Source organism: Betta splendens, chromosome 22 (genome assembly GCF_900634795.4).
Source record: "Betta splendens chromosome 22, fBetSpl5.4, whole genome shotgun sequence".
Taxonomy (NCBI): domain Eukaryota; kingdom Metazoa; phylum Chordata; class Actinopteri; order Anabantiformes; family Osphronemidae; genus Betta; species Betta splendens.
In genome coordinates, this window is record NC_040900.2 from 22,666 (window position 1) to 48,794 (window position 26,129).

A 26,129-nucleotide genomic window follows, 5' to 3' on the forward strand; every position below is an offset into this window, starting at 1 on the left:
ATGGGAGCCAGAACGGTACCTCATGTGGTCCGGATGGCGTTCAGAGGCTATGTAATGGTCCTCTGGTTCATAGCGGCCCGTTTCAAAACAATCCTCGTACCCGTAAGGAGCCATTAAATGAACGGCCGGACGGAGCGGTGAAAGAAAAAGCTTTAATTACACTGTAGCCAAGGTTGAGCTAAAATATCCACTTTTTTCCACAAAAGAGGATGAAAATGAGAATGTTAATGATGAGAATAAAATATGAGGCTCTTCTAAAAGTTTTTCAATTGCGGTGACAAAAAAGAGAAGAAGAAGACTTTTCTTTGGTCCCGTCCTTAAATTGTTTATTTATATCACGGACAGGTAGAAAGTACTGGAGCAAGCAAAATAACAACGTTTCGGTCCTTTTGGACCTTCTTCAGGTTAGCTTGCACGAAATTACCTTCAAGTTAGCAACAAAATGGCGTGGGTGCTCACCGGTCAAAGTATCCCCGTTTACTGAGCGGTCTGAAAAGTTTCTTGCTTCATTTTGGTGTGTTTCAATATTATTTTCACAAATAATTACAAGTAATTACATCCTGACTTCAGCACTTACACTTGGTTTCAATCAACATTTATGTTCTTTAAATTTTCACATTTCAGAAGCTACAATTCATTTCTTTAATCTGTTTAAGGCTTTGATTTAATAAATTGTATAAATTCAGTTTGAACAAATATGCTATATTATCAGAAAATGAAGCTAATGCAGGACAATTATAACACAATTATTGAATCTGAAAAGCATCTATTTTTGAAGACAAAGACAGAGACAAAAGGGCTGCGAGGGATGAATCACTCAACACATGGTTTATTAGGGATCAATCGTTAGAGGTTTTATCATTGAACCTGAAAATCTCTGTGTGGTGACTCTGATTATTTGAAAAAGGGGTAAATAACTTCTAGTTTGTTTCACGACTGTTGACTATTGATTATTAATTATTCCGCATGAATGGAGGAAAATGTGGCCCCCACCTCTCAATGTGTTTGTTACTTGTTGGTTTTTGACTATAATGCATGTTCTTAACTTATTCTGTCTTTTTCAAATAAAAAAGGAAATATTCAGCATGCACTGAATAATTTGCCCTTAACATATCTGATAACTGACTCCTTTATTTGAAATTTAGCTCACTTCGCATTTTACAGATCCATCTTTTCATACCACAATTCAGACAGTTTGCTGATTATATAAATATTTTGGAATATTCACTTTACATTTATTACACTTCTTCCTTTTTGTCTTCTTTTTAGCGTCTGTTTTAATTTCATTGTCAAATTTTAGTATTTCAATATTTCAATGAACTACCAATAAATAATTTACCTTGCTTCTTTCCAGGTTGTTTTAAGATCACTGATGATATTTGATGTCATAATCCCCATTACTTCATATACTTCAGTAAAACACCGAATGAATTTAAAAATAAAATTTAAAAATTACACATTTTCATTTTCAGTTATTTCCAGATCTTATTCAATACATTGTTTTTTTATGGCTAACAATAAAATTTCACATTTCATCTGGTGGTTTATTTGACCTGGTAAGTTTTGTTTGTTGATTTTTCACACGTCTCAATGTTTTTACTTTCTTCACTAAACTTCCCCGTGAGACTGATTTGACGTTCTTTTGTCTTGCTTGTTTTGCACCTTAATCTTCTATCTGCTTGTATTTGTTTGTGGTTCAAACTCCAGTCGTCAGCAAACGTTGGTTTTGTGTTAGTCCTATATTTCTCCGCCACTGCTCCGTCGGTCCGAGGAACAACACGCAGCACCTCCCGCGGCCGTGTTGCCGGATTTTGAGGTCCTTTGTAGCTGTAACCTCCGCCGCTGCTCCGTGAACCTGAACAGATTTGACTTTGATCTGAAGCTTTTTCTCACATTTTATCTTCACAGCCGCAAAATGTCTCCAGTGATCCCGTAATTATCCGCTAATTACCCGTTAACATGATCCCCGACGTGGGCTAGGGGAGTTGCAGGCCGACAGAATGGTGACATTGAACTAATATATGGAAAAATAGGACAGATTATAAAAAACTAGAAGATAATAAAGTGAAATACAATAAGATGAAGTAAAACCAGAAATCATGAGTAACAATACGATAATGTGATACTTTAACTTCTCTGCTCTTTCACGTTTTTTATTTGATTTTATTTATTTAAATATTTATTGTCCTCTACAGTAAACTAAAACTGTTGTTTGCTTTAAGTTATCTTTGTATTGCAAGAAAGATTTTAATTTTTTAAAATGTATTTGACGTAAAAAAACAAGACAGAAGAGAGGAGATGCTCACTAATTCAGTCTGACTTAATTAAAAGCATTATTATAGAAACTTGAGCGGTGATTCGTTCACTGCAACTCCCCGGTGCACGTAAAATATGGACGAGTGAGATTTATTTGCCAGCGGATCAGTTGTTTTCGCTGACCTAAAATTTAACCAAACAGAACGACTTTTTAATTGTGCAGGTTCAGAGCCGACAATGAAAAATTATTGTGTGGATTTTAACACCCAATTTCACTTTTTACGAGGTCACGTCTGAGTCCACGTCTCCAAATTAACTTGGTTTATTTAGTGTATGAGAATAAAGCGACAATATTACTGGAAGAGATCGAACACAATTCATCGAAGTGGTAAAATAACAAAACAAAAACTAACGCGAATACAGTTGGTTTCGATATACTGCTGTCATGATAGTCAATGATGTTGAACAAAAGATCAAACCATCAACTTACGCGAAAGACTTATGAAAGATTATGGTTCTGGTTCTGAAAAATCCGGACCCACCAGTAAGGCGGACCAGGGAGCCTTGATCATGTTCGGGTGACAGATGGATCCGATGCAGGGCAAAAAAGCAACTGCAAAGCAAAATTAATTAATTTCTTTATTTACTCTTCGAAACAGTAGAAGTAGCTGATTTACCAACACATAATTTCACACAAATACAAGAAAATGCTAATCAGCTTTCAATTTATCTAGTACTTGCTCAAACGGTGTAGAAAGAAGTTAGACTTATCTAGTTATACCCCATGACGTCACTTGTTAATCACTGGTTAAAATTGGTTAAAAGCAGAACAATTAATGGCTCCGTCAAAACGTTTCAAATTCAAGCAGTGGTTCTGTCTGTCTGTCTGTCTTCAGTCTTGTCAGAACTTCACCGTCCTGACTCGTGTCCAGCTGCTTTTTCGTCTTTTGATTAGTTTTAATTAGGCGATTTCTTTGCTGCAACAAAAAAATTTAAAAATGGTACATTTTCCATGTGTGGCTGTTTCCGTTGTTTTTAATGATGTCAGACAGTTTTTCACAGTTTGCAACGAATTCAATTCTGATTAATTAGCTATTGATCAATAATTAATGGTTAATAAATAGGACCTGTATCACAAGGCTGGATTGAAATATTTACACTACACAATTACATATTTTTAGAGGAACAAAGCAACTCAGTACTTTGCTCAGTTAAATGAGATAACAATAGTTTACTTTGCTTTACTTTAATAATAATTCTTTTATTATTAAATTTACTTTTTTTACTTTCTTTTTTTCATGCGAATAAAAGTCTTAAATACAGAGTAGAAGAGTCTTTCCTACCTAGTCTACATTTTAGTGCATTATTCACACAGATCTTAAATTTTAAAAGAACATAATATATGTGAAGAAAAAAGGATGAAATTGAGTGTTTCTGAAAACAGGCCTTTCCGGTCTGGTTCGTGCAGTAGTTTTACTGTTTATTAGTACTGAAATTTAAAGGAAGGATTTATATTGCATTATATTACTTACATATAAATATATATTCTTATCTGACAAAGATTGATTTCTAAAATACTCAGAATTAAATATCTGGTCAAAGGAAACATTACATTTATAAAGTGTTGAAAACAGAACGTTGGTTCTGCTGCCACCCACTTTGCTGCTATAATTCTGGCCATATGTTCAAGCCAGGGCCGCTCAGGGGGCCTCTGGTGGCAGCGATGGTGGCGGCATCCCCGCAGCCCCCAGCACCATTTCACTAAAGCCTTTGGTCCCTTTTCTCTCCACTCACGCCTTATGGACCAAAATGTCTGGTATAATACAGAGAACCTCGGTTCTTTCTTCCCCTCGCCTTTCATTCCCCTGAACAGGGGCCCGGGGCCACTAATGCCTTTTGATGGGGATTGGAATTAATTATCTCCAATAACACAATTGTGCTCAACCATCGAAAAGAGCAAAGACACCCCCCAGCACACAGATTCACAGAAAATAAGTGGGGGCATCAAAGCAGAGGGAGAGAGTGAGAGAATCAATGATATAAAGGGTGGGACGTGTGTGTGCGTGCGTGCGTGCGTGCGTGTGTGTGTAGAAATGACACTGAATGAAGTTAAGTTTATTAGGCTTTGTGTGGTTCTGCCTGCAGGTTGGTGGTCGAGGGTTTGGGAAGGATGGGGGGACACTGGCATGAACATGTTGGCTGTTCACACAAGGTTCCTTTTACATGATGTCACCAAATAGGTAACTCCTTTCGGCTTTATCCCGTCGGGGGTCGCCACAGCGAATGATTCACAAATGATTCACATGATAGTTTTTACTCCAAACGCCCCTAATGAGGTTGGTATTTTGGGTATGGGTCATCATTAACCAAATGTTTCTGATAAATAAAAATAAATGTATTGTTTATTAACACAGTGAACCCCAACCCCCAATCCGTGGGTTAATTGGTACCAGGCCGCAAAAGAAATCTCACACTATTTCTGTTATATTTATTGTGTAATTCTGTGTGATTGTGTGTTTCATTTAGAAAATTATAGAAATCTTGACGGATGTTAAGATGCTTGTCTCAGTCACATGTCTTACTTACAACCGTTACCTTCTTAAACGAACTGCTCCAGGCAGTAACACGAAACCCATTACCACTAAATTAAAACCCCCAAACTACACACAAACACACAAAGAAGCGTTTGTGCAGCCTAAAAGAGCCAGTGAGACAGAAGAAGCGCAAATGACTACAAATAAAGAGAAAGCTGCATTTAACAGACAATACCAGGAGTCCATCTGAAACATAGACTTATTACAGGTTGTTCCTATGCACCAAGTCCGCTCTGCATTATGTGCAGCGACTGGTTATAAAGAGGCAATCAAGTCTTCAAGCTGCTTCACCAATGGGAAAGTAAGCATTCTATATGTTACGCGATAGGGTTGGCAAACAGAGAACTAGGCTGCTCTCACTGTGAGCGGGCTGCTAAGGCCCACAGAAAACCCTTAATGGGAAATGTGTAACTTAACCAAACTAGAGGGAGAACATAAACCTAAACAAGAAAGTGAACTGATATAATTTAATAAAAACAAAAGGTACTGTAAGTTACAGTAACTAAAAACTGCTAATGCCGGCCAAAAGGTAATAGTAACTGAAACACTAAATGCATAACAACCACAAAACAATCACACACACCCAAGGCAAACAAACCTTCACACAAGATGACAAGAACCAAAGAACAACAAAGAACTAAACATAGCACTTAAAAACTAAACACAGGTAAACCTAAATACACAAAATAGGAAACAAACAGGAAACGACATCACAGCATATACAGGACTGAACCAAAAGTGCCTCCAGCTAAATCATAACATACGGGCCCTGGGGTCCTAAGGGCTGCTGAAAGAAAATAGTCAGGAGCATAGGAGATGGAGAAAGCTGGTTGAAGTGAGGCATAAAACTGAGAATACAAAGAGAATGTGTTTACCGGGCCCAGTAAGTTTTTTTCCGAATAGTTAACTGGAAACTGTGACTTTGGTAAACTAACACTCATTTACGTCTGGTGTCTCTGCGTTACAGCTTTTAGGTCAGTGCCGCTCTGCTTGATGTACTATAGCAAACAGGTTGAATCGGTAAACAGATCTCTGGGGGATCCGACACATGGAATTCTGCACTGCTGCGTAACCAAAACCACAGTTAACCGTCAACCAGGCCAAATAATTAACACAACTTAATGATAAAAATATTACTTGAAAAATGTATTTATTAATCTTTGAAATAAAAAAAAACTTGCTCAAGTTGGATTTGGTGGGTTTATACATATTTTAAAGGTAAGGCCTTAAACCTATTGTCCCTTGAGATGACTTTTTTGTGATTTGGCCTTATATAAATGAGACAACTGAAATTTACTGTCAATATACATGCAATTAAATATTTTTATATTAGTTTAATCCAGATATTTCAAGATGCAATCCCTAGTTCTTAAAGTTTGAACGTTTATAATGCACAAAACAGCAGGACCCATTTCTCTGTTTTCTATCTCAGTCTATTACAACAGTGTCCAAACTGTGGCCCACAATGCATTTTTAATTGGCCTGCAGCAAATTTCAAAAATATACAAGAATATGGCCCACATGTGAAACCTGCCGGTATTGCATTTTTTGGTTTTAACTCTAGGTGGAGCTACTGAGTTGATCAGGGCAGATCCTCTACAAAGAGAAGAAAAATTTTGCCATAGCTGAATGGGACAAGCTGTGTGGAGATATAATAGATGGAGCGCCAAGTTGCAGGAGAGCGGAGGTGAGGCAATACACCGTATCATCCACCAAGAAGCACTCGGAACAGTGATGAACCCTGTGAAATAGTAAATAAGAATAGTGCCTTTATTAGTCTCACAGCGGGGAAATTGCACCTTACAACAGCAAAAAAACAAGAGAAAAAGGAACAAAACACAATTCAAGTACAAGCACTCTACCCCAGAGAATGTCCAACTTTCTTAATTAGCATGGATGCTGAATATGGGGACCTGTTCTACCATTCAGAAGGGTGCTGGCTAAATCACGGCTCTGTGCTTCTGCAGTTTTATTCTGAGATCAGAGGTTAACCAGTTTTGGAAGGAAAAGGACAGACATTTTTACGAGCTGAGTGATCATCTATGGTTGGCAGACTTGGTGTTTTTAGTTGATCTTACTGAACAACCCACAACAAAAGACCAACTTGTACCGCAGCTTTATGCACATATGAAAAGTATGAAGGTCCAACTGTTTGAGCCACAGTTGCACACTTTCAACGTTGCATACTTCACGACACTGTCTGAAATCATCTAAATCAATCCGGTCGTTCTTTTTGATAAAATGGGAAAATATGTGTCATTTGTGATTACATCTCTTGTGATAGGGATTTTTCTACCACTGAGAATGATATCAAGCTGTTGGCGACTTCCTTCAAATTTTTTCTGATAACTTCATTGCTGAAAAGCATGTTGTGTTATAAAAATTGTACATTTTATAAGCTAAAATATAAAAAACGTTTAACATTGATGGCCTATATCTAGAGAAAGTAGAAAAAGCAGCAGTATTATGTGTATATATAAAGGATGAAATTGAATTATTAAATTAGTACTTGAGTTGCTGCCAGCTACTCAAAGCTAATGCACAAGCTAACGTTAGCAATGTGAGCTAACGCTACCCCTGACATTCCAAAATAACAACCAGCATCAGCTCGTGACTTTACGCAAAACAATCAAAGGTCGAGTACATATATTACATATACAGTGCTCATTCGACCGTTCTGTCCTAGATGTTTTTCTCATTTCTTCTTGGCATCCTGAAGCTAGTATCCAGTGCTCCTCTGACCATATGTAGCCCAAAACCGATCACAAATACATACAAATATGTTCCCCATCAGCAATAGGATGCACAACTTTATCCCAGAGAAACCGCAGCAGTAGATTCATTCAGTAAGCATTGTGATATTCAGTACTGTTTTTCTATCAGCTGCTCATGAGGCTACCCGCAAAGAGCCAGCAGCCTCGTCTACTGGCCCATACAATTCACCACGCTTATACTCAGTAGAACTCGCTGTACTATAAATAATCTAGAGCAGGTCCTCAAGCCATTGAAAAGTAATGGCGGACAGAGCATTTGCTGCAGCAGTGAGTTGAGTGTGTCCTCATTCTTAAATACTTCCCAACATCGTTTTGGTCAACCCCCTTTGAGAATCGGTTCAAGTTTAAAAGTAAAAGTTTTCCTTTAAAAACCTAAATGACCAGCGACCATCTCTGTGACATCCTTTGCCTCTTAACCACAAAACTGACTTTCGACCTGCCAGCAATCTGGCAGGCCGAGGCACAACTTCATTGCCCATTACTGTAATAAATGTAATCATTTTATGTTGATGTTAACAATAAAACGTTTTTTTTAGTTATTTGAATAACAAGCTTGACATATATTACATAATTTGATTCCGATCCCCACCCCCTCCATATCTGTCAAGAAGAGGCCACTGTTTTGAGAATAAACTTCTAAATTTTTTGTTCTAAAAAAACTATGTTATGTTGTAGGCTGATTGATTTAGTTTACTTAAATAAACCAGGTGAGGCAATCCGTTTGTAGTTGGCAGTACATATTAGTGAGTGGCCTGGCCCTTGGTTAAGTTTGGACAAATTTTTGGTTTATAACAAAACAACATCATCTGTTGCATCTGTGAAAAAATTGCCAAACTTCATCCTTACTCCGTCCAGTCAAGCCAGAGGCTACCAACAGTTGCAACAAGAGAGCGTTGGTGGCATGACTACAGAAACAGGGAGTGACGTCAAGCAGGTCAAAAACACAGGACCTAAAATAGAATTGTTTCCTTTTTTAAAATCAAACACAATATCAAAGCCATGACAACAATTTTATTTAGATTGACTGTTCAAATTGTAAATTGGGACATTGCGTATAGGACGATGTTCTGATGCTAATGTATGGAGGATAAATGTGTGGCCTTCAGCCAACTTTCCTCAGACTGAAGAAGCTACTGGAAGGTGTTGAAACGTTTCTACTGAGAAGAAGTTTAGTTCACATGACTCAATCTTTAGGCAACTTGGATGACTGAAAATCTCCACCAACATCATATGTAGAAAATAGTGAAAATAGTGTCTCTGTGTGATTTATAGCCCCAATGATAAGAACCTCTGTTTTATCTTAATTTAGTTGAAGGATGTTTAGCGGTTTACCATGCACAAGGCTTGAGCATAAGAAATCCAGAGGCCAAGCTAAGACACTAACATCAACAGCAGAATGACATAAACACACCACCTGCCTCCAGTTACTTCTGAGTTTCTTCAGGTCAGGCTGAACTCCTCACAGCCTTTGATTATCGGAACTAGTCACATTTCTTAAGCAGTGGATGTGTTTTGATCACGTTTATCTGTGGTTTGCTGGGATTCCTCCCCATTAGGCTGCAGCCTTTTCTCTATTCCTTTGGGGGGGTTGCCGATCCAGCCGTTTTATAACACCAACAGTTTGACCGGCTTGTCAAAGTTAGACTTTAATAATAGGTTATTAGGGAACGTGGAGTTAGATCACCTTCCTCACATTTGTCACAGTGATCCTGTAAAATTAGTCTGAGCAGCAACTCCATTTAAAAAAAAGTTTGAGACAAATCTTAAACCAACACAAGAAATAAAAGAAAAATTATCTTCAGTTACAAACTGAGGAGGAGGAAGGCAGTGCAGAGTCACTGGGAGAAGACAAGCGTGATGGTAAATGTTCTGATGGTAAATACAGAGAAGAATTAATTGTTGTTCAATTAGGGGATCAAATTAACTACATAACATCCAAAATCTCAGAAGAACAATCAGTGAAATGTTTGTTTAGAGGAAGAATCAGATCGAACAAAAACTGGTTTCAGATGAAAAACATTGAATGTGTAAAAGCAACAATTATTTTTTATATGATTTTATTTCAAACACACAAATGCAAAAATAAACTCAATCAACAATTAACAGATTCGAAAATTACATCAGAATTATTTCATGATTTACAGAGTTAAAACAAACAAGAAATGAAGAAAAAGGAATGCAAAAAAAGGTGAAAGTGTCTGTCTGAAAGTCTGAAAATGCAAAACAGGTAAACCTGCCAACAGGATGAGTTTCATTATGAATGGGGTCAGACGACGCGTGATCAGCGGAGGTGGATCAGATGATGGCTCTCAAATTTCCGGTTCCAACTTTCTTCCTTAAAACTTCAACAAGACGTTCCAGTCTGAGGAGAGTGAAAACAACCACATTAGAAATGATGGATACAGCTAAAGCTTTATTTACAGGAACCTCCTGCTGTTCTGCAGTATTGTGTTTCTATTTATCAATCCTGCACAATTTCCTTGCAGTTGTCTTTCTTTGCTGCTGTTCCAGTAACTGAAGTTCATCTATCTATCTGTCTATTCTAATAACAGTTTTACCTGTGTAGCCTGTAACTTGACTGTGCCATTAACCCTGGCAGAGAGTGAGATGAACCAAACTGAACTACAGAGAGTCAGAGATTTGACCCTGGATGACTTTCTAGCAGTCACTCAGCCTCCACTGCCCCACTCTTCCCCCGTCTGAACCAAATTAAAGTTCCCATCTCTAATAACCAGCACATTTCTATCACCCCTCCCCTCCAGAGAACAAATATTCTTCTCTCCACTGCTCAGAAACTTGGGAGGCTCTTCAGAGCCACCCGCCCCCCTGCTGGCAGCCAAATTAGAGCAGAAAGCCATGGGTTTGAGCCCCGGAGGACTGAGCAGGACGCAGACGGAAGACTTAAGCTGTTTTTATCAGGAATCTCATCCCTTCATCTTCAGACTGATGAGATGAGCAGCAGCAGCGGAAGAAGTCACGTTATTCAGCATCAGAGCGTTGTTCTGCATGAGTTGAAATCTGAAGGATTAAATTATCCTGATCAAGTCGCTGCAGAGACACTCACACCGATGTCCACTGAATATGAATCATCTTCACAAAATCTCTTTAGTCCCACATGCTTAAACTGTCTTTGAACACATCCCTGAGACTATGCTGTTGGAGACAGCAACATGTTTCTAATATATTCACACACATCACTGCTTTCACATTTTCTGTGCCAGTGACATTTCTGTATATATTAGGATTTGCAGTTTGATAGTTTTTCCTTTTCATGAGCATTTAAAAGTAAATTATTAAATCAAAATTGCCAATGTTGTGTTTTTGTATGTTTGAAAAACAGAAAGTTTGTGATTTTGCTATTCGGCCTGACTGTAACAGGGTTAGCACTAACCCTAGACTCGAAGCTCCAAAGCTCTCCTCTCTTCCTGTGAGGGTTCATGTGATGCCAATGCTCGTTATGATTTTATAAGATGATGATATGTGTTAGGACAAAACCTGTATGTCTGTGAATTTGTCTTCATTAAATTGAAAAGCAAATTCATCAATGCTGAGAGGAAAACTTCACTGTAAATGACGCTTCACGGTAAATGTCAAATCCAAAATCTTCAATCTCAATTAAAGCATTTTATAGATTGAAATATTTCTCATGTCTCATGAACACATCACTAGTGTTTCATGTCAGTTTGTCTAAAAGGTGAAGCATGAACATTGCATAAACACGTTTTCTTAACCAAACAAACAAATCAGAACCATAAGGAAACAGTCACAACTCACAAAGCAGGAATGAGGGGATTCCCAAAGACATCAAGACTCAATGAACCCAATCAGAAAACACAGAAACAAAGAAGTGAAGGAAACCTGCAGACAAAAGAAACAGCCAAACCGACCTCTGGACTCTCTGGTGAGCCTCTCGCTCAGACTCCTGACAACGCTGGAGCTCAGCCTCCATGCTCTGCTTCTCCTGCGACAGCTGCTGAAGCTGAACCTGTAGGGGCGGGGTCACAGGGGCCCCACGCGTCAGACTCTCAGACACATCATCAGAGGGGTGAGAATGAGGATGGGTAAGGAGGTCTTGATACCTGAGAGAAGAAGGAAGCGTTCGTGTCAACAAAAATGTTTATGGACTGTGGCTGTCATTGGCTGAGCTTCAGGTACCAGAAGATCAGTGAGTCAAGCTCAGCATCAGAACTACATTTGTCGTTTTTAGGCTCAGCCTGAAAACCAGCCAGGAAGATATTCTGCATCGGCAGTTTCTAGGCGGCACGGTGGTGCAGTGGGTAGCACTGTCACCTCACAGCAAGAAGGGCCTTGGTTCAATTTCTGCATGTTGGCTACTCTACACTCTACCTACTCTACATCCAGCTATCTATTCAAATGGATAGCTGGACAAGGAGTTTCCCAAAGAGAAAACTGGCTCAGAGACTCATCTTGCTAGAAAACAAACTTTTAGGCTTGTGTTGTTGTTGCTGTGCAGTTTGTGGTGATTGTGTGTTTTACTGTATATGACTATTTCAATGGCTGCATTGCGCAATCAAATATAACTAGGTGTGACCTAATTGTGTTTTTTTGATCCAGGGTATCATCTTCTCTAACCCTCACTCCGACTAGTTAAGGGAGATGGCTGCTCACCCAGAGTCTGGTTCTTCTGGAGAATTCTTTGTTGTTGTCTGTTGCTTCTGCTTTGTTGTCTGGGTTGGATTTGATGGACCTCTATACAGTTGTACTGTGCTTTGTAAACTATTTTAAAACGATATTGGCTAGGGAGGCGGGGCCAGGCTGAGAGGGAGGCAGCCTGCTAGAGTAAAACTTGTTAGTCCACCATTGTTTTTCCTTGCATACTGCACATGTACAGCTCTAATAATTAATGGTTGGATTATTACACTGCTGTTTGTCGTGTTTTGGATTGTTGGACATAGGCTATCTTACACTGCTAACATTAGCTTGTGCATTAGCTTGGCTGGCAGCAACTCTAATACTAACTCGGTAATTCATTTAATCTTTTTGTAGGCAATATCAGCCGGTCCTGTATAGTCACAGAGACTCCGTGAAAGGACAACTCAAAGAGGGTTTTGGCTAAATGAGGAGCCTGTGACTTTCTAACAACTGTCTGCTTTGGTTCAAAATAAAAGGCCGCTAAACTTAAAATCCATGTTTTATTTGTTATATAAAATATAACCTTTTGTTAAAAACGTAAAGCAATGTCTGAATGTTGTCTGTAAACCAGAGGAGCAACACGCCCCACAGTCATGGTTCAGGTAGGTTCAATCACTGCAGGTCGGGAGATTAGCAAATTATCTGTGGCTGACCTGAGTTAATGAATCATGCATAATTAGTTTGGTAAATTGCTCTAAAGATGAATAAGAAATGCTGATCACCAGGAGATTGTCACATAATGGAGACATGTTCTTCAAGATGTGGTCAGGTTCAAACACACGAGACACATGAGCTACACAACAGACGAAGTAAAAAAAAAAAAAAAAAAGTGAATCTCTGCGCTGAAAATTAAAACTCTCACCTCTTGAAATATTTCTCCTTTGAAACATTACGAAACCGACACATGGTCTGACACATTGTGCAGTTATCTCTGACCTGTGGTTGACTTGTAGAAGCCGCAACTCTGCCTCCAGATGCTGCTTGTCCTCCAAAGCTCTGTCGCTCTCTCTCTGAAGCGTGGGCAACTGCTGATTGGACAAGATAACACGGCAAGAAGAAAGAAAGAAATCCTTTATTTGTTATATGTCACACCTATTACAATGTCACAATGAAATTGGTCTTTTGCATTTAACCCATCCTCGAAGGGGATACGTCTGGTGCAGGAACTCAAACCGGAAACCCTCTGTTTCTCAAGCCTTGCTCTACCAACTGAGCTACCAGTGAACCATGTGAAGCTTTCTATCTATAGCTTATTATCATGTAAAGAAGACATTAATCTTGCCTAAATTACTTAAAAACATTTAATGATAAAATTTAAATATAATAATAGTAAGTATTCATTCATATATTTAAGAATAATACTCAAAATAAAATTATTCTAATAGTAAGTGTAATAATAAAAAGCTGTTCTGTGTCTGGTTAAACTTATGGGGCAACAAACAGTTTGTATGATTAACCCTGAAATTTAAGGCTTCTTACCCTATTTATTGTCCATTTCTATTAGCTCTTCGTAATCATCAGCATGAATAAATGTATCTTGAGAATTTGTATGTATAACCACGTCTCGACGTAGTGGTTTAGTTTGTGTTTGTGTGCTTAGGTCTTTATTGAAAAAGAATCTTGATCTTAGGGAAACCGCCTGCTTAAATAAAGGATTCATTAACTAATTAAAAAATTAACTAACGCAAGTGTCAACACTCTTCATAATGAGGTGTGTATTTAGCTCCTGAATTATTGAAGCAGCACATCATTACACAGAGCCTGAAGTTCCAGGTGCATTCTGGGAATAAAACCTCCCTCACCAGGTGATGATAATGTTGTCACTACACACTGTTTGTCTAAAGACTAATGCAGCTGGAGGTCAAAAGAAGTTGATAAAACAAAATGGAAAAATACAAAAATGAGTGTTAGTGGGTCCAAGTGTGCCTGAATTAATATCAGTTCATCCATAACCCATCAGAGGTTTGAACATTACCTGTCTCAGCATCACGAAAGCAACCTGCACATAATAAACAGTGATCTATTTCTTATATTTTGCTTCATTTCAATCAGATCTGTAACATTTTTCTGGCTACTTTCATACTTTCACTAGGTTTTCTTTAGTATATCCCACTGAGTCTGTGTGTCGCATTTTAAGAACAGAATTCAATATTTGTCAAAGGTCGCCCAAACCTTTACACACAAGAAGAAAACAAACACCTGAAAACCCTGAAACTTGGGTGAACTATAACCAACAACCGCCCCGTCCTCTGAGATGCAGGAGTTGCGGCCTCACTGTATCTTGGGTTGAATTTTGTGGAGGTGGACTCCAGCAGGGATTGAAAACCTGATCCTGACCTCCTCCTCCGCTATGCTAATTAGAACCCTCAAGGTCTGGGGTTTAAAGTAAGACATCAAAAGAGAGACCAAACCCACAGAGTCAATATGTGTCTTCTCCAGCCGGGCCAGAGGACTCGCTTCAAAAGACCCACACACTTATTAATCAGAATAATTTCCAAATCAGATGATCAGTAGGCAGAGTGACACTGGGCTGACCTTTACCAGCACAGGTTAAGGTCAACCAAGGAGGGGGGAGAGAGAGGGGGGGTTGGACCTTTTGCAGGAGGAGTTAAGGTTAGAGAGGAAGGGAGAGAAAAAGAGAAGAGGTTGAACCAGATGTGGCGAGATCCAAGAGGACAGAAACCTTGTCTGACTTTTACCAACCACGGCGTGTGAATAGATCTGGTCCAGCTCTGGAATTGGACACTGTCTCCATAGAACTCTACTGTCCTATCTTGTACTTTTGTTTTGTTGTGTACTGGCATTAAATTAATCAATCACTACGTTTCCTTCTATGCTCCACCCAGAACCTTCAATATATTTGTTCACAGTTCCCAACCTGGTGGGTCGCTCTGGATCAGATGTCTCAGGGTTGACAGAGGAGATTTTGTTTTGCATTAGAATCAGCCGAATAATGAGGAGTTGGACTTCAACCCGGATCACTCAACTAATTTGATTCTGAGCTTGAAGGTTTTGGTTTAATGTTTAGGTCTACCCTTCTGGTGGCAGTGTGAGGTTTGTGGTCTCAGCAGCTCTGTTTGTCTGTGGGTTAATTTAACGGCAGCTGCTGGTGTTTCCAGTGAAATTAAAAGTGTCTCCGGTCTCTAATCCCCCGGAGCCCCCAGACTAATTAACAGACAAGATGGAGGCAAAAAGAGTGAGAGAAACATTAATAACTAAATTTAATTCATTTCGGCAACAGACACAGTTGGAGAATGGAGCAGACCCAGAATCAAATAACAGATTTTGCTCAACAGAAGCAAAATCTACAGAGCTGGTATCAATCTGAAAACAACTGATTACAAAACAACAGAACACATGTAAAGCATTGATTCGACAGGTTGATTAGTACAATCAACCTGAAAAGTAATTATTCATATTCTTAAAACTGAAGATTTTCTGTTCATGTGTTCATGTTCAATAACGAAAACTATTCAAATAGTCTATATATAAACTTAACAGATACTTTACTGTTAGTTTATTGTTACTTCTTTTCTCCACAGCGTCCCCAGTGTCACAGAACACTGGGCTACTCTTGATCCAGATCCTGGAGATCTTTTTTTTTTACTACGTTTACTGTGGGGGTGATGGTATGTTTGTGTGGGGGAGAGAGAGATTGGATTTGGATGATCCATGACAAAATTCAGATTCACCCAAAATAAGTTACTTCCACACCAAGTTGCCATGACAACAAAGCAGACATCCCATGAGCACCATTCACCACAGGGACCACAAGGAGAGAATGTGTATTTACCTTTGTTGTTCGTTGTTCTTGCTCCTGAAGCAGATCCTGCACCAGATGCTTGTACTAAACAGAAACACATACACGTTACTGATCTGATAATTTGAGCACAAGATGAGCAGAATGAATACGAGGCGTCATTAACCCTGATAACTTCATTTCATCATGTTTGATATGATCCAGTTCATCTGCTTTCAGTGTAGCATCGTCGACACAGAAGATCAAGTTTTCTGAATTTGATTCATTCAGGATCCTGTGTATACGAGACAAACTCAAGGAAGATTTTTAACGACTGTGATCTGCAAATCAACCTAATGTGCATAAAAACTGATCGTAAGCTAGATTACACACAACTCTGTGGTGGTTTTCTTGTATTCTGGTCATTTGTGTCTCATTGTGGGAAATTCAATTTATGAACATGACAGTTTGATTTAAACCTCCAACTGTACCTAAATCCAGCAGCTGGTCTAATGTCTGTCTGAGGGAATCAAACCAACCACTTCCATGTGTGTTGAAGGGGGTCAATAAACTCATATTAATGCAATAAAAAGTAGACACCTGCAGCTGTTCTAATGGGGCGGGGTAGAGACGCTGAGCACCCCCTCTTTAATATTTCCCTGCAGTCCCGGTGGCAGCGACAGATAATCCCTGGGAGATGAGGGTGGGAGGGATGGGTGAGCAGTGACAGGGGGAGGAATCCTCTAGTGTGTGGAGTGCCTTCTCTTCTTCTCCTGTGAGGATTATACGGCATTTGAAACATATTTCAGTACAGCGGAAGAGCAGGGGGATTAGGGTGCAGGGATGGTGTTGGGGGGGGGCAGGTGTTAAAAGATGGCGAAGCTGCGATGTCAGGATAGTAACAGAAGGCTTGGTGAGTCTAAACTGAGACATGTGGACTTAATGGAGTGGCTGATAAAGGTGCTGCACTGTCTTCTTCACTCCCTGTATAACACTTCCTATTAAGACTGCTTCCTTTGTACATGTACTGCAGTAATACTTCATACATTATACTAGTACAAGTACAGAAACTACTTTATGTAAACTACAAGTGGTAGTGCTAAACTTGGCAGCAGCAAAGCTGTACTTTGTAGCATATCATCGTTTCTTCTTCAGGTCCGAGCGACTGTTTCTATGGTTACTGGCTGTGCTGATGTTACCACGACAACAGGAGCCTGTTGATCGCATGTTCTGATGATGTTTTAAACCACCTGTGACGTCAAGAGGCAGAGCCTCTGAACACGCCACCTGTCACACAGCGAGCTTGCCTCAGTGCCCTGTCCCCGTATCCCTCCATCAGTCAGACCATCTTTTATTTCCACCCATTCATTGTGCCTCCCCCCGTCTTCTGATCCCCCCCGATCCTCCCAAAGAGACTGGGATATGAATCCAGATGAATTGTGGGTAATAAATCCACCACTCTGCAGGTTTTTGGTAATAAACTCTCTGAACTGAACTCGGATAATAATCAGCCTGCAGGTTGCCAAAGTGGGGAGGGTTCTGCATCTTCTTCTTGCAATTCCAAACTTTAAACTTTTATCCGTATCACCTTCACTTTTTCACAAAAATGTTGAAAGCATATACAACAACCACCTGCAGATGAAGGTCGTATGATATAATTGAAAACGTTGCATGAAGCAGATTTCTATAGGTCATATACCGAGTCATGTTTAGGTGCGTTCTCAGCGCCCTCACAGTGATGGATGTGTTCCCACCAATACAGACACCAGGTGTGAACAGACAGGTGCGCACACAGTGGGGCTCAGCAAACATCAGCTTTTTTAGGTCTTCAGAATCTCAGTGTCAATATTTGTCTCAAAAACATTTGTTTCCAAAATATTCATGTCCACATTGAAACTGCAGATATTTCAGGTTGTTTTTCCAACAGCCGTACCCAGGCCAAATGGGTTCAACAGTCGGCTTAGAGACATGATACCTGCAGTAAAAACTGAGAAAAACAGCAGTGATGCAATAATTCCTTGCACTATTCTTCTACTAAAAATAAGGCCAATAGTAGGTTTTACCTTTACTAGGGTTGGATTTGCAGCCAGGTGTTGCTAATTATTAGCAATTGATCAGCTGTTTAGCAGCAGAGGTTGCATTTTAACAGAGGTTGCGTTTTAAGAAACACATGAGCAGTGTGTCGCTTTAGAAAAGATCATAACCACATCCAAACCAATGTTCAACGTCACAAAGTGCTTGTAACCCAGGGGCCTCACAAAGACTTGCGTAGATTTCCTACTAAATTTGGCGTAAGTTCGAGTACAGATATTTCAACGTCCCTGTTATGGGAAAAATTGTCCTTCCTTATTTCTATGCATTTCTATGCAGTTATTATACGAGTTATGACTTATGTTCTGCAATTAATATCTTATGTTTTGTCTTACTGTATGCATTTGACATTTCACCTAGATTGTTCAATGGTTGTCTCTGCCTGATAGACTCTCAACTCTAGCTCCCAAACCCAAGGTCGGGGAGTTGTGTCTCTGTCTGTTGAGACTTGGTGCTCCTTTCTCACAGATAGTTGGACGTCAGCGATGCAGGTGTGAGAAAGTAAAAATCTTCACACACACTGCGACAGGGAGAAGATGGTGCATGTAATTTGATTGGGTTAGAAAGACATTCCACCCTAGTCGGACAGAGAAGCTAAAAGGCAGAAGCAAATTGAGGATCGTGGGCTCTTTGCATCACACCTTCGTGGTGTGTGCAATGATCTCCCCAGCTGGTTTTTGGTTTGTTGATGTGCACGATCAACATCCATGCTTTTTATTTGCTTTCCCCATTATTTTTATTTTCTTTATTATTTCAATAAATCGCACAAAAGGACAACTCTCTCTCATCTGCCTTTATCGCAAAAATTCCACCACAGAAATTGGCGTTGTCGGCAGGATCCCGCGGCAGGTCGTCTGGACGGTGTGACCAGGGACGATAGTCCTGAGGACTAGGGTCGCTCAGCCTCCAAACCTCTACAGACATTCAGAGCTGGGAGGACTGCTCACCCGTCTGGATCGCCTCTGACGAGATCCACGAACTCAGATTCAAACTCAAATCCTAATTTGGCTCGGTGAGAGAGATTCCTTTTGATTCGGGAAAAAACAAAAAGATTGGAACTTTTATTTTTAATTTAGCTGAAACATTTCAATTGGTTGAAAAAAAAGGGAAAGAAATCTTCTATTTGGTTGAAACACTAAATTTGAAAAAGGAAAATTAATTAGATCGAGAAAAAGAGAAAAAAAAAAATCCCAATATTACATGTTCTTAATTAGGTGAAAGTCTGCTCTGGGTGGTGAGACGTCGGTTGCTAAGGGTTGGCTCGTGGAACCGAGCTTCCGTCTGTACTGAGGATACAGACATGTTTTTTTGATCTGTGCGTGGTCCACACATGGGGGACTGAGTATAAAAGACGGCTTCTGAAAGATGGAGTGCGTTTGCAGAGTGAAGTATTTTCAAGATACGAGGGACCCGGGCCTAGAGGGGCCTAACGTTGAGGAAATACTTCGGGAAAGGCTCTGTCGCCAGATCAGGTTGGTTCCCTTTTTACGGAGACGTCCGATAAAAAGGCATTTTGGGAAGGTTCCGGCCGGAACACACAAAAAATCTAAGGCAGGAAACCGCCGGACTCTGAAAGACGGGTTCGGGGCAATTTGAGTCTTCACCACCAGACAGAAACCGTACAAAACTAAAGGTAATTAAAAGTAAAAAGTAAATATGGTTATTAGTGCGTTTCATGTTTCCATGAGTGGGAAACTGGTTATGGGTTCAAAAGGAGAATCGCTTTGTGTAAGGACATACGCACCTTAAAAGAAAAATTAGATACAAAAGAAACGATCTGAAAAAGCAAAACTATCAAAACTAAAGCCCTAAAAGAAACAAAAGAGAGATGAGAGTAACAGAAAAAAAAGGAGATAACAACTCTGGGGAAGAATTGTTTGCACTCTGCCACACACACACACATACAACACACACATATCATGCCAAGAGCAAATGCTCCCATTGTTTCTGCTCTCTATTCTAATGCAGAACTGAGCGGGATGAGGGTAAATCCGGATCTGGACTCCTTTCCCACCATCAGCAGAAGAACCGAAGGAGAAGAAGCGCCGACCAACAACCAGAACAGGGTGGAAGCTCTGACACCACAGCAGCTGGAGGACACAGACCACAGCATGGACGCCTCACAGACTCCCACAACGTCTGCAGCCATCACGTTCTGGGCTCATCAGATGAACCAGCTACTACAAGCCCTGCACCAGCATGAAAGGACTGTGTCTGAAGCTTCTGAAGCCGTGAAAGTGTCATACACGCGTGTGTGTCTGACAGACACCTGCTTATGACAATCAGCAAAGGAAAACAAGGACAGAGCAACAGCAGAGAAGACGTGCTCTAACAGAGACACTGGTTGAAACAACAGGAGAGGCTTCAGACGTGATCGGCCCAAAAGAGCTGCATGCGAGGATCCAGGAAAGGTCTGTCATCGAGGAACAACTGTCCCATTGAAAGGCTTCACCCACTGGCGCTCACATGAGACTGATGGTTGGGGAAGGAGGAAGGTGACGGTTCCTTTTCACGTGACGTACAAGACGGTACCGCAAACACACACACATTCATACACGCAATGAAGAAACACGCTTACAGCTGATACACGCTCAAATTCATGTTCATGCTTATCTGCTCGCAATGAAGAATCGCTTTTTGCTTAAAAAAATCCCACAGAGTGATTTTACAATGATGACAAACAGCTAAATGACAACTGCTGCATGACTTTACAGTCTGATGGGTTTAAACTATTTTAACTTGCAACAAATTCAGTAATAAAATCCTTCATGTTTCTAAAAATACTTGTGCACAATATAGGTTTGTCTGGCCAGACTATAGAAAAACAAAACCAGACTGTAGAAAAACAAAACAGACTATAGGAAGACTGAGACTGACTGAAACAGACTATTAATGACTATTAAAGGGAAGACGACTATTAGAGAGAAGTAATAATAATTACTGTACGTACCAGACTATTAAAGAAAACTTATTTTTTCACTGTCTTATGCAACATCTGACAGCGAGACACCTTGAGATTTATTGTTGCTTTCAAATTTATGCCCAGTTAATTTTTAGGAAGAGGTCTTGTGTAGTTTAGGTATTTGATTGGTTTCCACTCCAGACGGAGTGCAGGTTACATCTACAGACATTCTAAATAATCCCTCTTTTGTTGGTGTTAACTTCAGCTCAGCTGTGCTCTTATCATTGGCTGCTGAGGGGGGGCTGTAACTGAGGCCCTCACACAGGCTGCATCACAGCTTGTTTATGATTTCACACACACACACTGACAAACTGACCTCAACTTCCCTCTTTTGGGATGAACACAGGTCTGCGCTTGCGATTTCTTTTACTAACGAACAAAAAGATTTTTGATGTTTATTCTACAGCTCCACACGTCCCTCTGTGAAAACATGATGGAGACAGATGCAGGACGTGGGTCCTTTCGTGAACAGATGTCAACGGGGTGGAGACTGGTGAACGACTTCTGACCCCATGTGACGTATTTACCTACTTTGCATACTTTAGAAAACTTTTTTTTTATTCTGCCTGTCATGTGCAGCAAACAGTGAACTGGGTACCTCCACATTCTAATGACACACATTACACGCTTTCGTTTTTATTTTTATTTTTCAGAGGACGCTCTGACCCAACACTCAGCCTTACAGGAAGCCCTGCTTCCCTGTGGCTCACACACATATGATGTAGGTTTGATCAGAGGATGTGAACTAGTGGTCATCACACCTAAATCTGACCACAGACCATGTAAACAACAACACCCTCTTAAAGGAGCCATACAGTAGATGGCGTTACTGCAGACACCACTAAGCTACTGAAACATTGGATGCTACAGGCCACAAAGAGAGCCTGTTTAAATTACACTTTGTTCAGACAAAGGTTATTTTCTGGGTCATTGTAATTACAGCTGATGGCAAATCCATCTCACCCAACTGAGTTAAAGCAATTTGAAACCTGCCTAAACCGTGCACGTATAAACAGCTGATGTCTTTTCTAGGTCTTTGTTCTTATTGTAGGACCTTCAGTCCTAACTTTACTGTCTTTGAGGCCCCACTCAGGGTTCTGATGCAGACATCTTCATCGTCCACTTCTTGTCTCACGTGGACGTCTGAGGCTGAACAACGTTTATTGACCTCATGCTTGCTCTTCAGGCTCCTACCTTGGGTCTTCCTAATCTGACCCTATGCGACCTTTCACTCAAACAGTGGATGAGAGATTAAGGTTGTACGACTTCTGTTCTTTTGTCCTCATACTTTGATTCTTTTGGAATAGATCACATCGTTCTACAGCCTGATGGCTTAGATGCGACACCACCTTGCTCAACATGCTGAAAATTACTATCAAGAGTCCGTCGTGAAGTCTGGCTCTTTGCTAAGACACTACTCTGCTCAGGCTGCAGAGTTGATTGCGTTGACTGAAGCTAGTAAACTAGCAGAAGGAAAGTCTGTTACCATCTACACAGACTCTACAGATGCTCTGTGGAAGCATAGGAAGCTTTTGAAGTCTGATTGCAAACCTATCTCACTTCATGATTAGGTTCTGCTTTGCTGGACGCTGTCCTGCTGCCTACAGCTAATGCTGTTTGTAACTGTCCAACATCAGTGACGACTTTGTTTCTGCCGACATGCAGCTGCAGACGCTGCTGCGAAGGTCGCTGCCCAACAACCCCTCCCTCTCCTGATCCTTGTTTCCTCTCCTGATCCTTGTTTCCTCTCTCCAACTCTCTCTATCCTTTTCTTCCTTTCTTCCTCTCTCCCTGTGCTTTAAACATTTTGTACCTCACAGGAACGCAGACTCTGGCTGACGAATGGTTCCACCTGTAGCCATGGAGTCTGGTTTGGGCCTGATGGCAGCCGTGCCGCCCAAACACCTTTTCCCCACAATTCAGATTTCCAACAGGTGAAAACAGGCGACAGGACCATTACACCATCCAACGAGGGGACTGGCGATCGTTAGGAGTTCAGGAGGAAGCATTGGGACTCCAAACGGTCCCTTCCAGGTCTTTCTGACGACCCACACGGCTGTAAAGATCGCAGAGAGAGCGACTTGGACCAACTCCATCCAGGAAGGTCCCGGATCCGACAGACGACCCTCCATCTACATCTCACGAAGAAAACCACCACTGACATAAAGAATTGAGAAGGACGACCCTCGCTGTGCTCACACACGCACTGAGGCGAGGCTGCGTTGACCGTTCAGCTAAAGGTGTGAGCCAAGCGCCGCCTGACGCTGCGCCGGTGAATCACACTATCAGACCATACATCTACACACACGCTCCTGAGAAAACACACACACGAGCAGCCTTGAGTTGCCGACGCTGGACGACGTGTAGACTCTTCACATCACGGGGAGTGACAGTGACTCAGACGACATTGGGAGGAAACCTGGCGGTGATAACGAATCCCAAGTGTCTCTGTGATCAGCTGATCACAACCTGAAGAACTCCAACGAACTGACAATACTTCAACACACAGGTTGGAAACAATCTAACGCTACTGTTCAACAGGAAGAAGCAGATTGTTACAAGACATCAATTGTAACCTTGTTGTGTTAGACATTTTATGTTACTCTGATTATTGCCTTGATCATATGACGTTTCTATGTAACTTTACACACTACTTTTGAATGAGAAATTTTCACAACAACAACAACAACGACACTGAGTTTAAATATCCTGAAGTTGACTTGGTGTTTAATTTGCTCACAATCACTTTAGTCACTGCTACAATTAGTTTTTATCCTTCATCTACAGATGACAGAGGTTATGAGACAAAACGCATCATCATTCTGGTTAAATCCCTGAATCTCGTATTCATTCTAGACGCAAATGTACAATTAAAGATCCGAAAGCATGAAATCTATCTTAAGATTATATGATACAGAACCCCACCGGAAACCTATGGCTATCATACATTAATTGTCTTTATTACATTACAATCGAATGGCCGTAGACATGTTGTTAGCAGAGAAAAGAGGCGTTTGTGTTATGTTTGGAGACGCATATTGTACTTACATCCTGAATAACACTGATTCTAATGGTATTGTGGCGAAGGCGCTACACGACCTTCAGAATCTCAGCTAACTCTGGTATAGGTTCTTCCTCTTGGAATTGGCTAGACGAAATGTCTGGAAAATGGAAATCTGTTCTCATGTCTGCAGCTGTTTCCTTTATCATTGAGATGGCTGTGATTCTCTTGTTTGGTTTTTACGTTATCCCACTGGTTAGAGGTCTCATCATGCGTGCGACCTCAGCAACACTCTCGTATGAGATGACACAATGCACTATGTTCAAAAACCCCAACTCTAATTTACTTAATGACTTTGACGATGATCTTAGGCTATCTGATCACAAAATATAATCTGATACAAATATGATTATGAGCTTATTTTCTTCACATGCCAATACAGAGGTTATTCTTGTTTAACTACCCACCAAAAACAGCTCCCAACCTTTTGTCCCTTAGTTACTTCCATTTTATGTGAAGGTGTATTTTGAATCTTGATGAGTTAATACCCTTATTGTTTCATTTGCAAGGATCTTTTATTATTACAGAATGTGATGTTGACAATTTTTATTCCTTTATGGTTTGATTAATGTGTAATCAAAAGGGGGGAGTGTTATGGGAAAAATTGTCTCTTCCTTATTTCTATGCATTTCTATGCAGTTATTATACGAGTTATGACTTATGTTCTGCAATTAATATCTTATGTTTTGTCTTACTGTATGCATTTGACATTTCACCTAGATTGTTCAATGGTTGTCTCTGCCTGATAGACTCTCAACTCTAGCTCCCAAACCCAAGGTCGGGGAGTTGTGTCTCTGTCTGTTGAGACTTGGTGCTCCTTTCTCACAGATAGTTGGACGTCAGCGATGCAGGTGTGAGAAAGTAAAAATCTTCAAACACACTGCGACAGGGAGAAGATGGTGCATGTAATTTGATTGGGTTAGAAAGACATTCCACCCTAGTCGGACAGAGAAGCTAAAAGGCAGAAGCAAATTGAGGATCGTGGGCTCTTTGCATCACACCTTCGTGGTGTGTGCAATGATCTCCCCAGCTGGTTTTTGGTTTGTTGATGTGCACGATCAACATCCATGCTTTTTATTTGCTTTCCCCATTATTTTTATTTTCTTTATTATTTCAATAAATCGCACAAAAGGACAACTCTCTCTCATCTGCCTTTATCGCAAAAATTCCACCACAGTCCCCTAAGTATGGATCTGCGCATCATTCCTTTTTACTTACCAATCAACATAGAATTGAGCGCAGGTGAATGAGTAGCAGACTCCTCCTGTGACACGCCTCAATATAAATATGTTAATTCATTTAAATATGGTCTGCATCTGCGCAGTAGCCAAGCGGGACTGTGTGTGCAGGTATTAATGATGCAGGTTCCGCACAGAAGCAGAAACAAAAAAATAAACGTGGTCTGACATGAAGGTGGACGTGAAGCGACGTTTACCACAAAAGTGTCAGTAAAACAGGCAGAAGTGATGGAGAAGACACTGTCCAGCTACTAATAGGAATTCTCTATATTACACCACCGACTAATGCTGAAGACAAGATGTACTTTGGTTGCGCACAGGTTCTTTACGCAACAGGAATCAATTTTAAGACCGTTAAATTATTTACTGACCAAATAACCAACAATCAGGTACCAGCATCAAATCTGATACAATGAATGAATCGTGGTTAAACCAGGCACCTCACTACAATGTTGCTGACTATAGCTGCATTTGTGCATCACTTATTATTTGTATGTTGATGAAATAAAAATGTTTTATCCTGTGACGATGCTTTAATAGCAAGGTGTCCAGTCGACATCAGGTAAACCTGCTCTCGATGCAAACTGCGCTTTTATTAGAAGAAAACAAAGCCTTTATTGAACATTGTCACATGCAATGTAACAAATTTGGCTTCTGCGTTTAATCCATCCCCTGGGGGAGCAGTCGGCTGCCATGCAAGGTGCCCGGGGAGCTAGTGCGAAGTGTCTTACTCAAGGACACACTTGGTGCTCTGGTGGGGG

General features: G+C 40.5%; 1 protein-coding gene across 12 annotated transcripts in view; it reads right to left on the reverse strand.

Moving 5' to 3' along the window:
- Window positions 1-2,877: 2,877 nt before the first annotated feature.
- Window positions 2,878-26,129, reverse strand: part of mipol1 (mirror-image polydactyly 1) — a 36,756-nt gene continuing 13,504 nt past the window's right edge. For 7 of the 12 annotated variants that reach the window (XM_029140130.3, XM_029140127.3, XM_029140136.3 and 4 more), the window contains 4 exons: window positions 16,071-16,124; window positions 13,214-13,305; window positions 11,512-11,703; window positions 9,665-9,986 (listed from right to left, as the gene is read on the reverse strand). In XM_029140130.3, the coding sequence (XP_028995963.1) occupies window positions 9,920-9,986; window positions 11,512-11,703; window positions 13,214-13,305; window positions 16,071-16,124 (405 nt within the window). In that variant the 3' untranslated portion in view covers window positions 9,665-9,919. Of the gene's footprint in view, window positions 6,592-9,664; window positions 9,987-11,511; window positions 11,704-13,213; window positions 13,306-16,070; window positions 16,125-26,129 lie in introns of those variants that run through there. The other 5 variants (XM_029140132.2, XM_029140131.3, XM_029140128.3 and 2 more) reach the window with 5 other exon arrangements.